The sequence below is a fragment of the Salmo salar genome, chromosome ssa25, assembly GCF_905237065.1.
Source record: "Salmo salar chromosome ssa25, Ssal_v3.1, whole genome shotgun sequence".
Lineage (NCBI taxonomy): Eukaryota > Metazoa > Chordata > Actinopteri > Salmoniformes > Salmonidae > Salmo > Salmo salar.
The window spans coordinates 22340968-22360932 of record NC_059466.1 but is presented as its reverse complement, the minus strand read 5'-3'; the positions used below and the strand labels follow the sequence as shown (position 1 = coordinate 22360932).

At 43.0% G+C, this 19965-nt stretch overlaps 1 protein-coding gene across 2 annotated transcripts in view; it reads right to left on the bottom strand.

Moving 5' to 3' along the window:
• Nucleotides 1–1104: 1104 nt before the first annotated feature.
• LOC106586396 (adenylate cyclase type 5) overlaps nt 1105–19965 on the bottom strand; it is a 140490-nt gene continuing 121629 nt past the window's right edge. The window contains exons 9-21 of one of the 2 annotated variants that reach the window (XM_014173622.2): nt 17700–17722; nt 15271–15430; nt 14153–14250; nt 13119–13206; nt 12078–12194; nt 11653–11811; nt 11217–11392; nt 10131–10151; nt 9713–9845; nt 9365–9628; nt 8937–9141; nt 8435–8559; nt 1105–3378 (exon numbers count right to left, since the gene is read on the bottom strand). In XM_014173622.2, coding sequence (XP_014029097.2) covers nt 3250–3378; nt 8435–8559; nt 8937–9141; nt 9365–9628; nt 9713–9845; nt 10131–10151; nt 11217–11392; nt 11653–11811; nt 12078–12194; nt 13119–13206; nt 14153–14250; nt 15271–15430; nt 17700–17722 — 1698 coding nt within the window. In that variant the 3' untranslated portion in view covers nt 1105–3249. The remainder of the gene's footprint in view (nt 3379–8434; nt 8560–8936; nt 9142–9364; nt 9629–9712; nt 9846–10130; nt 10152–11216; nt 11393–11652; nt 11812–12077; nt 12195–13118; nt 13207–14152; nt 14251–15270; nt 15431–17699; nt 17723–19965) is intronic. The other variant, XM_014173623.2, reaches the window with a different exon arrangement.

The window sequence follows — 19965 nt, the reverse complement described above, 5'->3', positions numbered from 1 at the left end:
CCATACAGCAGGTCAAGGGTCAAAATGAAAACATATCTACATGGACTCCCACAAAGCTGGTCTTTACTTTATTTAACATAAGGGTAATGTCATCAGTATATTATAGCCTATAGAATAAAGGCCTCATTGGAGAACATTGGACATTCATTGGGTCATACTATCTGATTGAACCAGGGTGGGGGACAGTAGCAGTGTAGTTCAAACAGGCTTCTTAGAGCACCAAAACTATATCTATGGACTGACTGCAGGGTGTTAATAAGGTAAAAGAAAATGGCCTTGCCACAAGTGCAGGCGACTGCTTGATATCTCCCACCCCTTGCGAATGTGCATGATTGTAATAGGTCTCTGTCAGCTATGTACATTCGAATACACTTGGTGTTTATTTATAGATGTCTCTCTAATATATTAATGTACAAAATATAGAATCTAAAATATCTGATAGAGTTTGGTGTTTTGGAGTCAAAATACAAAATGTTGAAAATACAAAAAAGCTTTCATTGACATCCTCGGTTGAAAGTGTTTTCAGCATGTGTCTGTGTGGGAGGGGGTCTGTGTGTTTTGTATGTGTGTGTGTGTATAGTGGCAAGAAAAAGTATGTGAACCCTTTAGAATTACATGGATTTCCGCATAAATGGGTCATAAAATGTTATCTCATCTTCATCTAAGTCGCAACAATAGACAAACAGTCTGCTTAAACTAGTAACACACAATTATAATTTTTCATGTCTTTATTGAACACACCGTGCAAACATTCACAGTGCAGGTTGGAAAAAATGTAATAACTGGTTGACCCTCCTTTGGGCAGCAATAACCTCAACCAAACATTTTCTGTAGTTGCGGATTAGACCTGCTCAACGGTCAGGAGGAATTTTGGACCATTCCTCTTTACAAAACTGTTTCAGTTCCACAATATTCTTGGAATGTCTGGTGTGAACCGCTCTCTTGAGGTTATGTCACAGCATCTCAATCGGGTTGAAGTCAGGACTCTGACTGGGCCACTCCAGAAGGCATTTTTCTTCTGTTCAAGCCAATTGTTGTCGATTTACTTCTGTGTTTTGTGTCGTTGTCCTGTTGCATCACCTAGCTTCTGTTGAGCTTCAATTGTTGGACTGATAGCCTTACATTCTCCTGCAAAATGTCTTGATAAACTTGGGAATCCATTTTTAAGTTGATGATAGCAAGCTGTCCAGGCCCTGAGGCAGCAAAGCAGCCCCAAACCATGATGCTCCCTCCACCATAGTTTACATTTGGGATGAGGTTTTGATGTTGGTGTGCTGTGCATTTTTTTCTCCACACATAGCGTTGTGTGTTCCTTCCAAACAACTCAACTTTAGTTTCATCTGTCTACACAATATTTTGCAAGTAGCGCTGGAACATCCAGATGCTCTTTTACGAACATCAGACATGCAGCAATGTTTTTTTTGGACAGCAGTGGCTTCTTCCGTGGTGTCCTCCCATGAACACCATTCTTGTTTAGTGTTTTATGTATCGTAGACTCATTAACAGAGATGTTAGCATCTTCCAGAGATTTCTGTAAGTCTTTAGTTGACACTCTAGGATTCTTCTTAACCTCATTGAGAATTCTGCGCTGTGCTCTTGCAGTCATCTTTGCAGGACGGCCACTCCTAGGGAGAGTAGGAACAGTGCTGAACTTTCTCCATTTATAGACAATTTGTCTTACCGTGGACTGACTTTTAGAGATACTTTTGCAACCCTTTCAAGCTTTATGCAAGGCAACAATCGTTAATCTTAGGTCTTCTGAGATCTCTTTTGTTCGAGGCATGATTCACATCAGGCAATGCTTCTTTTGAATTGCAAACAACAATTTTGTGAGTGTTTTTTATGGGGCAGAGCAGCTCTAACCAACATCTCCAATCTCGTCTCATTGATTCGACTCCTGACTCCAATTAGCTTTTGAAGAAGTCATTAGCCTAGGGGTTCACATACTTTTTCCAACCTAAACTGTGAATATTTAAATTATATATTCAATATAGACAAGAAAAATACAATAATTTGTGTGTTATTAGTTTAAGCACGCTGTGTTTGTCTATTATTGTCACTTAGATGATCAGATCAAATTGAATGACCAATTTATGCAGAAATCCAGGTAATTCCAAAGGGTTCACATACTTTTTCTTGCCACTGTATGTGTTTTGTCTAGCGCATGTCTGTGTGTGTGTGTGTCTGTTGCACGTTTGTGTGTGTGTGTTTGCGCAAAGTAGACTGTGGAAGAGTTCTGTAAACTCACAAGGAGAGGAGTAGAGCAGTCTCACTCTGGTCGTTCAAGTACCCTGCCAGGTTAACGGCCCACCTAGGACCCCTACTGGTGATTAAACACACTGCTCCTTCCTCTCTGACCAACTCTAGTAAAGGGTTTGCCAGTGTTGCTGTACTGGCTGGCGATGGCCATGTTAGTGTGTAGTATACCCATTGTTTGGAGAATTGCAATATCTGTACCACTTAACAGTACAACAGTGTACAAAGACAACATACATGGACTGTATGGACAAAAACAGTTTGTTTTCACATATATATACTATATATATATATATATACACAGATAAAACAGTGTGTGTTTTACGTGTATATATGGTTTTCAGTGTCTTCATGCAGGGTTTGTTTGGATCAACTTGGATCCTTCAGCAGAATGTCTATGACAACACAGGTAGTGTAGCGATTTCCTCAGAACCTTACAGAGACCTACAGTACTGTGAGATGATTGGCTGTAAGTGGTTCCTTATCTCTCACTGACTGGTGGGAATAAGACTGTGAGAGACTGCTGTCATAATGTGTCTGTCTTCTGCAGTCTGATGGGACTTCTTTGGTCTCCTCAGCGAACCCATGCCCTCTTGGCCCCTCCCTCTGTCTCTTTCCCCCAATCCGAGAGGATGCTGAGTGGGGTCTCCTTCACTCTGGGCCAATCGGAGGCTAACCTGTGCAGGTAGGGAGGGGCTAAATGTAGGAAAAGGTGTATGGGTGGGGGGCAGTCAGTTCCCCAAGCTAACACAGGTCTATGAACCTGCTCGTCAAAGGCTTGGGGGTTAGCCCCTTTTAGTCCAACAGCCCCCCCTTCTACTTCTCCTGCGCCAGTGTCAGTCCGTTACTGGGGCTGCTTTTGAATAGGCTGCATCTGAAATGGCACCCTATTCCCTATGTAGTGCACTACTTTTGACCAGAGACCTATGGGGCCTTGGTCAAAGTAGTGCACTATACATGGAATAGTGTGCCATTTCAGACACACCCTGGGTGTTAACTGCTGGGAGGTCCTCCAGTGAGGAAGTAGGTCTGCATCTCTCCTTTACCCTTCACCTTGACCAGGCCTCGGCACTCTAGTGTGTAGTTATAGGAGTTCAGCACATTGTACAGGTCAGAGGTCACCTGGTTGGAGAAAGGAGAGAAAAGACAGAGGGAATGAAGGGTAGAAAGTAAGAAGTTGTAGTCATAAACTGACACTGAGAGGATAAGTCTCCATGTATCTTGATCTTAGGCACACTGCCTCCCCTTTCACACTACCACATGATAATATAAATAAAAGTACACTACCGTTCAAATGTTTGGGGTCACTTAGAAAAATCCTTGTTTTCCATGAAAACATACATGAAATTAGTTGCAAAATGAATAGGAAATATAGTCAAGACGTTGACAAGGTTATAATAGAAATAATAATTGTGACCTTCAAACTTTGATTTCGTCAAAGAATCCTCCATTTGCAGCAATTACAGCCTTGCAGACCTTTGGCATTCTAGTTGTCAATTTGTTGAGGTAATCTGAAGAGATTCCACCCCATGCTTCCTGAAGCACCTCCCACAAGTTGGATTGGCTGGATGGGCACTTACGTACCATACGGTCAAGCTGCTCCCACAACAGCTCAATAGGGTTGAGATTCAGTGACTGTGCAGGCCACTCCATTATAGACAGAATTCCAGCTGACTGTTTCTTCCCTAAATAGTTCTTGCATAGTTTGGAGCTGTGCTTTGGGTCATTGTCCTGTTGTAGGAGGAAATTGGCTCCAATAAAGCGTCCTCCACAGGGTATGGCATGGCGTTGCAAAATGGAGTGATAGCCTTCCTTCTTCAAGATCCCTTTTACCCTGTACAAATATCCCACTTTACCACCTCCAAAGCACCCCCAGACCATCACATTGCCTCCACTATGCTTGACAGATGGCATCAAGCACTCCTCCAGTATCTTTTCATTTTTTCTGCGTCTCAAGAATGCTCTTCTTTGTGATCCGAACACCTCAAACATAGATTAGTCTGTCCATAACACTTTTTTCCAATCTTCCTCTGTCCAGTGTCTGTGTTCTTTTGCCCATCTTTATATTTTATTTTCATTGGCCAGTCTGAGATTTGGCTTTTTCTTTGCAACTCTGCTTAGAAGGCCAGCTTCCCAGAGTCGCCTCTTCACTGTTGACGTTGAGATTGGTGTTTTGCGGGTGCTATTTAATGAAGTTGCCAGTTGAGGACTTGTGAGGCGTCTGTTTCTCAAACTAGACACACTAATGTACTTGTCCTCTTGCTCAGTTGTGCATCGGGGCCTCCCACTCCTCTTTCTATTCTGGTTAGAGTCAGTTTGCGCTGTTCTGTGAAGGGAGTAGTACACAGCGTTGTATGAGATCTTCAGTTTCTTGGCAATTTCTCGCATGGAATAGCCTTCATTTCTCAGAACAAGAATAGACTGACGCGTTTCAGAAGAAAGTTATTTGTTTCTGTCCATTTTGAGCCTGTAATCGAACATACAAATGCTGATGCACCAGATACTCAACTAGTCTAAAGAAGGCCAGTTTTATTGCTTCTTTAATCAGAACAACAGTTTTCAGCTGTGCTAACATTATTGCAAAAGGGTTTTCTAATGATCAATTAGCCTTGATAAACTTGGATTAGCTAACACAACGTGCCATTGGAACACAGGAGTGATGGTTGCTAATAATGGGCCTCTGTACGCCTATGTAGATATTCCATAAAAAATCTGCCGTTTCCAGCTACAATAGTCATTTACAATTTCTGATCAATTTTGTTATTTTAATTTACAAAAAATGTGCTTTTCCTTCAAAAACAAAGACATTTCTAAGTGACCCCAAACTTTTGAACGGTGGTATATACAGTTGAAGTCGGAAGTTTACATACACTCATTTTTCAACCACTCCACAAATTTCTTGTTAACAAACTATAGTTTTGGCAAGTCGGTTAGGATATCTACTTTGTGCATGGCACAAGTAATTTTTCCAACAATTGTTTACAGACAGATTATTTCACTTATAATTCACTGTATCAGAATTCCAGTGGGTCAGAAGTTAACATACACTAAGTTGACTGTGCCTGTAAACAGCTTGGAAAATTCCAGAAAATGATGTCATGGCTTTAGAAGCTTCTGATAGGCTAATTGACAACATCAAGTCAATTGGAGATGTAACTGTGGATGTATTTCAAGGCCTACCTTCAAACTCAGTGCCTCTTTGCTTGACATAATGGGAAAATCAAAAGAAATCAGCCAAGACCTCTGAATTTTTTTTTAGAACTCCACAAGTCTGGTTCATCATTGGGAGCAATTTCCAAATGCCTGAAGGTACCACGTATATCTGTACAAACAATAGTACGCAAGTATAAATACCATGGGACCCCACAGCCGTCATACCTCTCAGGAAGGAGACGCATTCTGTCTCCTAGAGAAGAATGTACTTTGGTGCGAAAAGTGCAAATCAATCCCAGAACAACAGCAAAGGACCTTGTGAAGATGCTGGAGGAAACGGGTACAAAAGTATCTATATCCACAGTAAAACAGGTCCTATATCGACATAACCTGAAAGGCCACTCAGCAAGGAAGAAGCCACTGCTCCAAAACCGCCATAAAAAAGCCAGACTTCGGTTTGCAACTGCACATGGGGACAAAGATGGTACTTTTTGAAGAAATGTCCTCTGGTCTGATGAAACAAAAATAGAACCATCGTTATGTTTGGAGGAAAAAGGGGGAGGCTTGCAAGCCAAAGAACACCATCCCAACCGTGAAGCATGGGGGTGGCAGCATCATGTTGTGGGGGTGCTTTGCTGCAGGAGGGACTGGTGCACTTCACAAAATGGATGGCATCATGAGGAAGCAAAATTATGTGGATATATTGAAGCAACATCTTAAGACATCAGTCAGGAAGTTAAAGCTTGGTCGCAAATGGGTCTTCCAAATGGACAGTGACCCCAAACATACTTCCAAAGTTGTGGCAAAATGGCTTAAGGACAACAAAGTCAAGGTATTGGAGTGGCCATCACAAAGCCCTGACCTCAATCCTATAGAAAATTTGTGGGCAGAACTGAAAAAGCGTGTGCGAGCAAGGAAGCCTACAAACCTGACTTAGTTACACCAGCTCTGTCAGGAGGAATGGGCCAAAATTCACCCAACTTACAGTGGGGGGAAAAAGTATTTAGTCAGCCACCAATTGTGCAAGTTCTCCCACTTAAAAAGATGAGAGAGGCCTGTAATTTTCATCATAGGTACACGTCAACAATGACAGACAAAATGAGAAAAAATATTTTTTTATGAATTTATTTGCAAATTATGGTGGAAAATAAGTATTTGGTCAATAACAAAAGTCTATCTCAATACTTTGTTATATACCCTTTGTTGGCAATGACACAGGTCAAATGATTTCTGTAAGTCTTCACAAGGTTTTCACACACTGTTGCTGGTATTTTGGCCCATTCCTCCATGCAGATCTCCTCTAGAGCAGTGATGTTTTGGGGCTGTCGCTGGGCAACACGGACTTTCAACTCCCTCCAAAGATTTTCTATGGGGTTGAGATCTGGAGACTGGATAGGCCACTCCAGGACCTTGAAATGCTTCTTACGAAGCCACTCCTTCGTTGCCCGGGCGGTGTGTTTGGGATCATTGTCATGCTGAAAGACCCAGCCACGTTTCATCTTCAATGCCCTTGCTGATGGAAGGAGGTTTTCACTCAAAATCTCATGATACATGGCCCCATTCATTCTTTCCTTTACACGGATCAGTCGTCCTGGTCCCTTTGCAGAAAAACAGCCCCAAAGCATGATGTTTCCACCCCCATGCTTCACAGTAGGTATGGTGTTCTTTGGATGCAACTCAGCATTCTTTGTCCTCCAAACACGACGAATTGAGTTTTTACCAAAAAGTTCTATTTTGGTTTCATCTGACCATATGACATTCTCCCAATCCTCTTCTGGATCATCCAAATGCTCTCTAGCAAACTTCAGATGGGCCTGGACATGTACTGGCTTAAGCAGGGGGACACGTCTGGCACTGCAGGATTTGAGTCCCTGGCGGCGTAGTGTGTTACTGATGGTAGGCTTTGTTACTTTGGTCCCAGCTCTCTGCAGGTCATTCACTAGGTCCCCCCGTGTGGTTCTGGGATTTTTGCTCACCGTTCTTGTGATCATTTTGACCCCACGGGGTGAGATCTTGCGTGGAGCCCCAGATCGAGGGAGATTATCAGTGGTCTTGTATGTCTTCCATTTCCTAATAATTGCTCCCACAGTTGATTTCTTCAAACCAAGCTGCTTACCTATTGCAGATTCAGTCTTCCCAGCCTGGTGCAGGTCTACAATTTTGTTTCTGGTGTCCTTTGACAGCTCTTTGGTCTTGACCATAGTGGAGTTTGGAGTGTGACTGTTTGAGGTTGTGGACAGGTGTCTTTTATACTGATAACAAGTTCAAACAGGTGCCATTAATACAGGTAACGAGTGGAGGACAGAGGAGCCTCTTAAAGAAGAAGTTACAGGTCTGTGAGAGCCAGAAATCTTGCTTGTTTGTAGGTGACCAAATACTTATTTTCCACCATAATTTGCAAATAAATTCATAAAAAATCGTACAATGTGATTTTCTGGATTTTTTTCCCTCATTTTGTCTGTCATTGTTGACGTGTACGATGAAAATTACAGGCCTCATCTTTTTAAGTGGGAGAACTTGCACAATTGGTGGCTGACTAAATACTTTTTTCCCCCACTGTATTGTGGGAAGCTTGTGGAAGGCTACCTGAAATGTTTGACCCAAGTAAAACAATTTAAAGACAATGCTACCAAATACTAATTGAGTGTATGTAAACTTCTGACCCACTGGGAATGTGATGAAAGAAATAAAAGCTGAAATAAATCATTCTCTCTACTATTATTCTGACATTTCACATTCTTAAAATAAAGTGGTGATCCTAACTGACCTAAGACAGGGAATTTTTACTAGGATTAAATGTCAGGAATTGTGAAAAACTGAGTTTAAATGTATTTGGCTAAGGTGTATGCAAACTTCCGACTTCAACTGTATATATTCAAGATAGACATACGGTTAGAAAAAGCTATGCTCCCATGTTCTTTATCAACAATTTTTGAGCCTTAGGTCTTCATCATAGTCAGAAAAAGGTCACAGAAGAAATCCTAGGTGTGTTATCAGTTTCTACTATGCTGTTTCTCTGAGTTACCTGGATCCTGTCAGGTACACCAGTGCTGTCCATGCGGCTGGCAACGTTGACGGTATTCCCCCAGATATCATACTGGGGCTTCCTGGCCCCGATCACTCCAGCCACCACTGGACCCATGTTCAGACCTGGAGCAGGTGGACAGGGATATGGTTCAGCATGTTTTAAACAATATACACAGTATGTTTAATATACCTTTTTGGGGTTTTCAGGGTTATAGGCCAACAGTTTTTAAACACAGTATGTTTAATATACATTTTTGGGGTTTTCAGGGTTATGGGCCAGCAGTTTTTAACAATATACGCAGTATGTTTAATATACATTTTTGGGGGTTTTAGGGTTATGGGCCAGCAGTTTTTTACAGGTTGGGTAACATTTTTACCATTACTCATTATACATTTTGTGAGGCATCGCTTAAGCATACCATTATTCTCATGAATAACCCATTGTCACATCAAAATGAATAACAAGGCAACAAAATGATCTTTCCTGTAGGCAGCCTTACCTATCTTCATCTTGAAGTTATTGAAGGAGTGTTCGTTGATGTACTTCATCTGATCCATGAGTCGCATGGCGTAGTCTGCCAGGGCTCTGATGTGTGAGCGGCCTTCCTTGTCGTAGGTAGAGTCGTTGAGGCCAGAGGCAGCCATGTAGGTACTGCCGATGGTCTTTATCTTCTCCAGCTGGCGGAACTGGTCCTCACTAATGATCTGGGGCAAGAGGAGGGGAATGGGGAAGTGAGTCGGTTTACTTGGGTTAATAGCATTGAAATTGTTAGTTCTCTTTCAACATAACAGGGTCCAAGAACAGTCACTAGTACCCATAACAGTAGTTATATAAGGAGTAATATGACAAAAGAGATGCATGCACGCACGCACACACACACACAAGTCGTAAGCTCATCCTCATTCCTATCTCCTCCTCCCCTGTCACCTCGTCAAAGTCTGCGATGATCTCGTTGAGCAGCCGGAGACACTCCACTCCCTCGTTGTTGGCTTCCAGCTCCACGTAGAACTCAGAGAAGTTGGAGATGGAGGCGAACATGACGGCCACACACTCACAGGACTGGTAGTAGAGCTCGTCGTTCCGACGCTCCCGCGCCAGGAAGTGGGCGGCCACGTCTTTGGGGAGGATGTTGTGCAGGAGGCGACGGTTGTAGGCCTGTAGCTCCTCCATCTCCTCTTTCTCCTCTGTGGCCTGGAGGGAGGGAGGAAGGGAAAAGAGGTATCAATGACCTTGGACATGGCCCAGACACACCCACACACAGACACACACACCTACCTGTAGTTTCCAGAGGAAGTCGAGTCTGGCTGTGGACTCCACCTGCTGGGCGTGTAGATACAAGGCCAGGACGAAAACAGTGATGACTACAGGAGTCATGATCTTCAGAGGGACCTTAGAGTCCATCACACAGCTGGACAGAGGACAGATACCACAGATCAACTACAGAGATCAATTATAGGCATGCCACAGCCCTCTTTAATCACTGTTATCTAATAACACTAGATACTACATACCATTACTAAACAATATACAAGGTCACAACACTGTTTATCAACGTTATCTAACTACCTGAGGCATATGAAAAACCAGGAAGATCTATAGGATGCATTAAAGCTACAGTATATTGGATACAATCGATCTCAATCAAGTTGTGTGTTTCAAATTGTTTAGTAGTGTTAAGCTACATAAATCTCACCTTGTTCCATTTATGTGCTCTCTGTGAAGAGAAAACAAAGAGAGCACATTTTAGGGAGAGGGAGAAGCAGGGCGGCCGAAACCTCCACTCCATCTGAAGATGGATAACGGTAGACAGCACCTGGAGCTGGACTAACCAAGTCATCCATTACATTAAGTAAATGCACCACTAAACTCATGTGAGGTTTTAATTTAAATCTGCTGCTTGCATGTTGTGAATAACTGGCATGGTTTAGCGCAATACCATTCTATCCCCAAGACATAAGACTGCTAAATAGCTAACACTCACAGGACTCTTCACACACATAACACGCCCACCAGTGGAGGCTGCTGAGGGGAGAACAGATCATAATAATGGCTGGAACGTAGCAAATGGAATAGCATCAAACACCTGGAAACCATGCGTTTCATGTATTTGATCCCATTCCACTGATTCTGTTCCAGTCATTACCACAAGCTCATTCTCCCCAATTAAGGTGCCACCAGCCTCCTGTGACGCCCACACATTCATACTGACTACACACGCACACACACTCACATACAATCATCATATACGCTGCTGCTACTCTGTTTATCATATATCCTGTTGCCTAGTCACCTTACCTCTATACATATCTACTCCTACCACTCCAGCATCCCTGCACATTGTAAATACGGTATTGGCACTGACCCTGTATATAGCTTAATTACTTTTGTGTTCTTTATTTTATAGCACTACTGGTATTGATGACTGCATTGTTGGTAAAGAGCTTGCAAGAAAAGCATTACACTGTACTTGTGCACGTGACAATAAAACCTTACATTTGAACTGTGAGAACCTGAGCCAGCACAAATCCCTACACAACATTGTACCCTTGTGGTAAAGTCGCCTCATGATCCCACAGAAACACACTAACTTATGTCACTAGTGTTGTGAAAGAAAGGTAGATACCAGCACACTGTTGAATGCTCCTGCAGTTTTATTGTGCAAGGTTTCTACCCAAAGGCTTCTGCGGGAGTATTCAACTATGTCAGGGTATCGACTTTCTTTCATGGCTTGACTTTTTTTTTTGTACCTGCAAGTTAATGGATTTTCTAAACTACTCACATAGTGTTGGCCATGACCAGCAGGTCTACGTTGTCGAACAGGCTGACCTCTGGCACTTCCATGATGAGGACGTAGAAGATCTCGATGAAGAGCATGAGTAGGAGTTTACCTATGCTGCTGACCTGCAGGAAGACTGAGCTGGCCAGCAGGCTCAACAACACACAGGAAGAGAAGTACTACAGAGGGAGGGTGCAGGGTGGAGAGGAGAGAGAGAGAAGGGGGGGGGGGGGTGAGAGGGAGAGAGAGGGAGTGAGAGAGATGTCAAACATTTGCAAATCTTTTAGCATGCCATTGTGAAATGAATTGGCCGCTTCTGGTGCAGAGTCAGTTTAGTGAGGATGACTGCTCAAGCCCAGCTGAGGACACACACACACACACACACACACACACACACACACACACACACACACACACACACACACACACACACACCTACCTCAGGGAAGTTGCAGTTGGGTGAGGGGCTGCCACAGAAGCCGTCTAGTGATTCGAGGGTGTAGTTGAGGCTGCGTGCATGGCAGGCGTTCACACTGCTGCGACTGATGTTCAGCTCCCAGCTCAGACAAGTCCTCAGGTCTCCAGTACTGCAGGTGAACTAGGGAGCAGAGGGCAAATGGGGTTAACATGATTATGAATGAGAACTGGGCAGTGTTCAGCAGACACGAAACATCTGAACTTGTCAAATAAGTAATACTTGTTTTTGTTTTCTGTTGCAAAAATGTTCTGCTGCGGTGGGCCCTAATGAACACAACCCACAGATGTCAAACACTCATTAATGCAGAAGCATGTAAGCTTTGCTGTCTGAGTTTTCCCCTTCAAAATATATGGGCAACCATTTGGAGTGGAGGCTCAGTGACTTACAATGTTGATGAAGGCAGAGAGAAAGACCAGGATGATGGTGAAGACTCCCACCAGGGTGCTGTTGAGTCTGGACTGGACGATCCTCTTGGACAAGGTCTGGAGAGGCACCGGGAAAAACTGTCCCAAGCACAGATGACGGATGGAGAGGGCATGGTCAGTCTATGTCATCCCTGAGTTACTAGAGAACGTTGTGTTTGTATTGTTTGTATTCTACAGGCCACAATACCAGCTATGACTTTTGGCTGCAATTCAACTCATGTTGGTTGAAGTGCTGCCCTACTCCTCTCCCACAAAATCAGACTCCTTACAATGTGGGGTTCATGCACGCAGCATTTTCTTTGGAATTGTAAAACCCTCACTTTTCCAGAGCTTATAGTGCCACAATGGTAATATTATCAAAGCCGCCCTACAATATATCAAAATCCCTCATATCATCTCATCAGTTTACAACTAAAGAAGATCATAAGCCTGTTGTTCTTGTTTCCAATTCCCATTTAAGGGCTTATTTCATAAGGCCATCAGCCAATGAGGAGAGAGCAGGAAATGAAATATCCAGAGGGCCCTCCAGGAACAACAACACAGCTATGACATCATAAGTCCGCTGTCGTCATTCTCAAACATCCTTAACTGACAAAACAGTAATATCCCTATTGTGAGTTTACGTCCACTTCAATCTTTCGCCCAATTACATGCCAGTTCCTTTCTAAAGGCCTCACTAAGCAGTCTGACTCTGTCTCTCCAGGGGACTGCTGCTCTCAGGGCAGTTAAAAATCAATACCATCCACCAAGCAGGTTTACCTGCTGTGTGATTGGCCCAGTCATGCTGTGGAAACAGACCTGTTATACTGTGAGATACAACATTCCCAGACAGCCACAGAGAGCTCCCACTGCGCCAGTGCGTCAGGCTAAGGGCTAGAGCTATATGGGTACTGGATAGATGGGCAGTGCTGTCGCCCATTGTCTTGTGGTATAGACATCGACGTCATAGTATGAGGAAGCTTCCGAACACAAACAAATTCCTGGGAAAACATAAGTACTCACCCCAAAGCAGGAGTAGACTGCTGAGACAAACATGACAGCCACCAGGATGATCAGACAGGTGGTGTAGAACCCAATCATCAGAGTGGAGCTGAGGAATAGAGAGAGAGAGAGAGGATTACAGAAGTGATAGGAGAAATATGAGTAAATACGTCTGAGAGAGAAAGAGAGAGAAAGGTGAGACAAAAGGATCAAGGAAGAGGGGATAATGAAAAAGGAATGGTGAAGAAAAGATCAATAGGAGGGAGAGAGAGAAAGCTAGAGGGGTACACACTTGAGGGGCATCCTTGAGAATGAACAAACAGCCAGCTGCTGGCAGCCCCAGCGGTACCCATCAGCCCCTCTGGCAGAGGAGAGGAAAGGTGGTGACAGCAGGTGACGGGACATTCATTAATGTCTGGGCCAAGTCCCTGTACTGGGCCTGTCTGGGACTGCCTTTCCTAAGTCCCCTCAAGTATCAGCTTCATCTAGGTCCTGTCTATCTCAGTCTCCTCCTCTACTCATCCCCAAAGCCCTGCCCTCAGCCCAGGAAGAGCTAGGGCTCCAAGTTGTGAATGATATGGGAGATATGCACTGTGGTTCACTAGTAGAGAATTATTCAGCACTTACTGTGGTACTATACTGTATGAATATCCACTAGGAGAGATTCAGCACTTACTGTGGTACTATACTGTATGAATATCCACTAGGAGAGATTCTGTACTTACTGTGGTACTATACTGTATGAATATCCACTAGGAGAGATTCAGTACTTACTGTGGTACTATAGTGTATGAATATCCACTAGGAGAGATTCAGTACTTACTGTGGTACTATAGTGTATGAATATCCACTAGGAGAGATTCAGTACTTACTGTGGTACTATACTGTATGAATATCCACTAGGAGAGATTCAGTACTTACTGTGGTACTATAGTGTATGAATATCCACTAGGAGAGATTCAGTACTTACTGTGGTACTATAGTGTATGAATATCCACTAGGAGAGATTCAGTACTTACTGTGGTACTATCCACTAGGAGAGATTCAGTACTTACTGTGGTACAATGACAATCTGGATGAAACATATGAAGAGGAAGACAAGAGAGGCGCAGGCCACGTATGCTCCAAATCTGGAGTCCACTTGTTTGGAGTACTGAAGGAGAAACGGAAATGGAAAAATATAAGAGCAGAAAGGTAAACAGAGGCTGGCTGTGCGCTTCACATCTCACTTCAAACCATTTTGTACAGTATACTGACACAACAGCATCACACTGTGAGAACAGCATGGTAAGGGTTACACAGCTGAACTGCAATCCATAGCCTAATGTATGGTACTCAGGAGGTCAATTATGAGATCTGTAGGTGGACAGGTAATGGAGGAGAACAAAGGCAGTGATTATCTCTCCCACAAAAGACTGGGCTGGGGCTGCGGGCAGACACACTGAGAGAGGGATTTTGATCCTCTCTATGTAGCCACTATACAGCCCACCATAACCCACCCTCAGCGGTGTTGTCTGAAACCGGGAAAAGCAGAGAAGAGGCCAAGCCTGAAAACCGGATGCTTCCATTCTTATCCAACCCCGCTCAAAGCGTTTATTTTACATCTACTACGTTAGGTTAACATGACCCTGACGAGAGAGACTGACAGAGGGATGAGAGAGACTGACAGAGGGATGAGAGAGACTGAGAGTGAGAGGTGAAAGACAGCAGGTTGAAAATGGGGCCTCTCCTCTTCTCTTTCGGTCGGCTTTCACCCTCTCTCTCCTTCCCGCTCACTTTTTATGTATCTTCTCTTTTAACCCAAAAATGTTTACCACTCTCTGTCTCCCACTCTCCCTTCATTTAAGCTTTATTTGACATGCCAGTGAGTGGTGTAGCAATTTGTAGCAGAATTGCTTGTCTTGACAAGGGCCCTGCATTTTTCTATGTTTACTGACCATGCCACCTGACAAGGACAAATCCCTTAGTTATAGACTCACACTAAACCTTTTTCCTGATCGGTCCATGTAGTCAGGAAAAACCCAAGGGCCTGATTTTGACAATCAATTCTGACATAAATGAATACACTGCTCACTCGTTTGACATATCTACTGCTAAAGATCTATCCAGAAAATTCACTCAGGGCCCTAGTCCGAATATTCAGAGTCACTTCCCTGGAGGAGGACGTCAGTACCTTCTTCTCCAGGTCTGGTTCTCTGAAGGTCAGCAGGAACTTCTTGACGTGTTCGGAGCGTAGCCGGTCGATACTCCTGGCGTCGATGGCTCTTCCTAGGAACTCGTCCACCTCGTCCTCTGGGTTCAGGTTTTCCTGTGTGTTTCTGAAAATGAAATTTCTAGATAACACAAGACGAGGAGACACTTTTTTGTTTTCTGTTTCAGGCCATCACAAGAGGTCCTATGTCTCTATGGGCCAGCCCGCCCCCAGTCCTGCAACCACAAGCTACAACCACAACTTAACTCCACACTCCACACTTCACCACAGAACTGCATCACCCCAATCAAGTGTGGCCATAATAAGCAAAGTGATTGAGATCATCAGACCACTCTCATCATGTTAGTTTGATGGGAATAATCGGTCATTCAATCAGCAGTGTATTGTTTGATTGCATTAATTACAGAGGCAATCTGGCCTATTGTCAGTGGATCAGTGGACAAATTCAAACCAGGTGATTATAATGTTTTCTGAATAACAGATTGAGATCACTGTCCACTCATGGGTATGAATGTCATGGCCATGTCATACAAGAAATCTGGCAAGTTGGCGAGTTGGATGTTCTGGTTGTGTTTTCGATTGCTATGCTGTGTATTATAGCTACAGTAGTTTATTTCTGTGACTGTGACACACCTACAGTTGAAGTCGGGAAGTTTACAAACACCTTAGCCAAATACATTTTCACAATTCCTGACATTTAATCCTAGTAACAATTCCCTGTCTTAGGTCAGTTAGGATCACCACTTTATTTTAAGAATGTCAAATGTCAGAATAATAGTAGAGAGAATCATTTATTTCAGCTTTTATTTCTTTCATCACATTCCCAGTGGGTCAGAAGTTTACATACACTCAATTAGTATTTGGTAACTTGGGTCAAACATTTTGGGTAGCCTTCCACAAGCTTCCCACAATAAGTTGGGTGAATTTTGGCCCATTCCTCCTGACAGAGCTGGTGTAAGTGAGTCAGGTTTGTAGGCCTCCTTGCTCGCAAACACTTTTTCAGTTCTGCCCACAAATTTTCTATAGGTTTGAGGTCAGGGCTTTGTGATGGCCACTCCAATACCTTGACTTTGTTGTCCTTACGCCATTTTGCCACAACTTTGGAAGTATGCTTGGGGTCATTGTCCATTTGGAAGACACATTTGCGACCAAGCTTTAACTTTCTGACTGATGTCTTGAGATGTTGCTTCAATATATCCACATAATTTTGCTTCCTCATGATGCCATCAATTTTGTGAAGAGCACCAGTCCCTCCTGCAGCAAAGCACCGCCACAACATGATGCTGCCACCCCCGTGCTTCACGGTTGGGAAGGTGTTCTACGGCTTGCAAGCCTCCCCCTTTTTCCTCCAAACATAACGATGGTCATTATGGCCAAACTGTTCTATTTTTGTTTCATCAGACCAGAGGACATTTCTCCCAAAAATACGATCTTTGTCCCTATGTAAAGTTGCAAACTGTAGTCTGACTTTTTTATGGCGGTTTTGGAGCAGTGGCTTCTTCCTTGCTGAAAGGCCTTTCGGGTTATGTCGATATAGGACTCGTTTTACTGTGGATATAGATACTTTTGTACCTGTTTCCTCCAGCATCTTCACAAGGTCCTTTGCTGTTGTTCTGGGATTGATTTGCACTTTTCACACCAAAGTACGTTCATCTCTAGGAGACAGAACGCGTCTCCTTCCTGAGCGGTATGACGGCTGCGTGGTCCCATGGTGTTTATACTTGCGTACTATTGTTTGTACAGATGAACGTGTACCTTCAGGCGTTTGGAAATTGCTCCCAAGGATGAACCAGACTTGTGGAGCTCTACAATTTCTCTACAATTTTTTTCTGAGGTCTTGGCTGATTTCTTTTGATTTTCCCATTATGTCAAGCAAAGAGGCACTGAGTTTCAAGGTAGGCCTTGAAATACATCCACAGTTACACCTCCAATTGACTCAAATGATGTCAATTAGCCTATCAGAAGCTTCTAAAGCCATGACATCATTTTCTGAAATGTTCCAAGCTGTTTAAAGGCACAGTCAACTTAGTGTATGTAAACTTCTGACCCACTGGAATTGTGATACAATGAATTATAAGTGAAATAATCTGTCTATAAACAATTGTTGGAAAAATTACTTGTGTCATGCACAAAGTAGATGTCCTAACCGACTTGCCAAAACTATAGTTGGTTAACAAGAAATTTGTGGAGTGGTTGAAAAACAAGTTTTAATGACTCCAACCTAAGTGTATGTAAACTTCCAACTTCAACTGTATCTAGATCATTTAAAGATCTATGGCATTGATACTGCCGTTTGTCTTTAGAAACCCTGAAAACATGACCTGCAGCAGAAGGCAGCCCACCACTTTAACTCACAGGAGGCAAGATGGGGATAGGGGGTCTCTACTCACTTGTCCTTGGGGTCTTCAAATCCCTAGAAGAACGAAGAAAAGAGCAGAACAGTGTGTTAGCTGACAGAAAAACATCTGCAAACTGAGAACCTTAAGTGGTGCTAGAGTTTTTTTTAGAAGAGAAAGAGGTAGAATCCATCCACACAGTCAGGTGTTGACAAAGAATTGAGTGTCAACCACCAAGACAAGAGACTGACACCTCTGCCAGCTTTATCTCTGCCCAAACTCTTCGCTCAAGAGGCTAAAAACAACAACAAAAGCTCCGTCGCAAATGGCACCCTATTCCATACCTACATAGTGTACTGCTTTGACCAGGTCCCATAGAACTCTGGTCAAAAGTAGTGCACTATATAGGGAATAGGGTGCTATATCAGACACATTCAAAGTTGAGAACAATAGCTATCCAGGCATCTTCCTGGGGAGATGAGTCGATAGTGCTTCTGTAGAAGACTGTCTGCCTGTCATAAGACCATCGAGGGGGTCTCTCTGAGCCTTCATTAAAGCTTGACACGGATAATTATACCAGCAGGGTGGTTTGTGTTGTTTACCGCACACCTAATTCATAATAATGTACGTTTATTTATTTACAACACATGGGGCTCTATTTTAAAAACCTAACGAAATGGTCAATCAAAGCGCTGGCAGTAGAGCTATAGGTCCTGGGGTGTGTCAAATATATTTGGCTAATTTCACAGCCGGGATTATGAGCACAATAGCTGGTAGTGGCGCAAAAGGGCTAGGTTTTGATGAACAAACAAGTTGTAGGTGTGACGAGGGCTTGGCCACTCACTGGCCAATCAACTAGTTCCGTGGCTTAATGCTGCATGCGCTTGTCTCAAGTTCTGTAGGTTGTTGGCTGTCTTTGTGTTGTGAACAACTCCAATTCGGCTGGGGCCACAGAATATTCTCATCTTGGTCCATTGTGTGTTGATATTACAGTTTTTTGAAAAGCATAGGCTACAGTAACGAGTGATGTCAACAACAATCCAAAAAACATCCAGTGTTAGTTCAATAGCCTATGTCTGGAGTGCTGGCAGTCAACATTGTTGTAATTGGCTTCAATGAGCTATAGCCAAACTACATGTCTTTACACATCACACTTAAAATAGAAAATACTAGGCTCACGGAAATTGTATTGTATGTGTGAGGCACGTTCTCAATAAGCAAAATATAGAATAGTTCTCCCGTTGATACTGCATTATATAGGACTAAATCATTGAAATATATTTGTAGGAGAGCGTCTTTGACCACCGGATGAGAGATGGGGATGGATACTTGAACAAGCTAAACAAAGTATGCAGGTAGGCACATGTGTGTATGTTTCAGGATGTGCATTATATTATAAATTCAAGGCACTCTGACAAATAGACCATTTAAACACCTTTTATGGGCTACTTTGCAAGCCAGGATAAATACGACAAGACACATTGCTGTTGAACCAGGCTTAGTAGCCTAGGCTTAGGGTAAAGGTAACCTTGATATAAAACGGAAAACAAGCAATCTGTTTTTTAAAACAACAACAATATTCCTAAATAGGATGGGGTCAGAAGCATGATTGCATAAATCGATTCTCTCGTTCCATGGCACTGTGTGCACACGTTGGCCTAAATGTGTGTATGCATAACTATTACACGTCTATACAAAATACTATGCTCATGTCAATTGTATCGTTGCCTATGTGCAAGGCAGATTAAAAAAATAATCTGCCGCTGATATGGCATTATAGGAGGACTGAATAGTTTGGAGGGGTGCGTCTTTGGTAATAGGATGAGGGGCACGCTTTGAAAATGAGGATGGATAGCCTACTTGAACAAGTGAAATGAAGTATGCAGGTATGTGAATAATTAAAAAGCATGAAGGCAAAAAAATATATTTGAAAGCACTCTCAGTAGACCATTTAAAACCCCTTTATCTGTAGGCTACTTAGCTAATGGCCAGGATAAAAATACACACCTATGCGATACTGCTAAACCAGCCTTGATTAAAGGGAGGGTAGGCTATGCTTGGTTTTTAATCATCAAATTAAACGAGCTGGGGGGAAACGCTAATGAGAAGTTTTAAGACCCACAAAAAGCAGGTGTTAACGTTAATGCAGTTGATAATGTAATGGATTTTGAGAGCGGAAGCTCAACCTATCCAGCCATGACACACGGTGCCCATGGAAGAGAGATGTGCCTTTTGTGCTGGCAAATCTCATATTTAGAAACAAAGAACACTTTAAGTTGTATGAAATTGTCACTTTGCGCTTGTTTTTAAGGACACACCT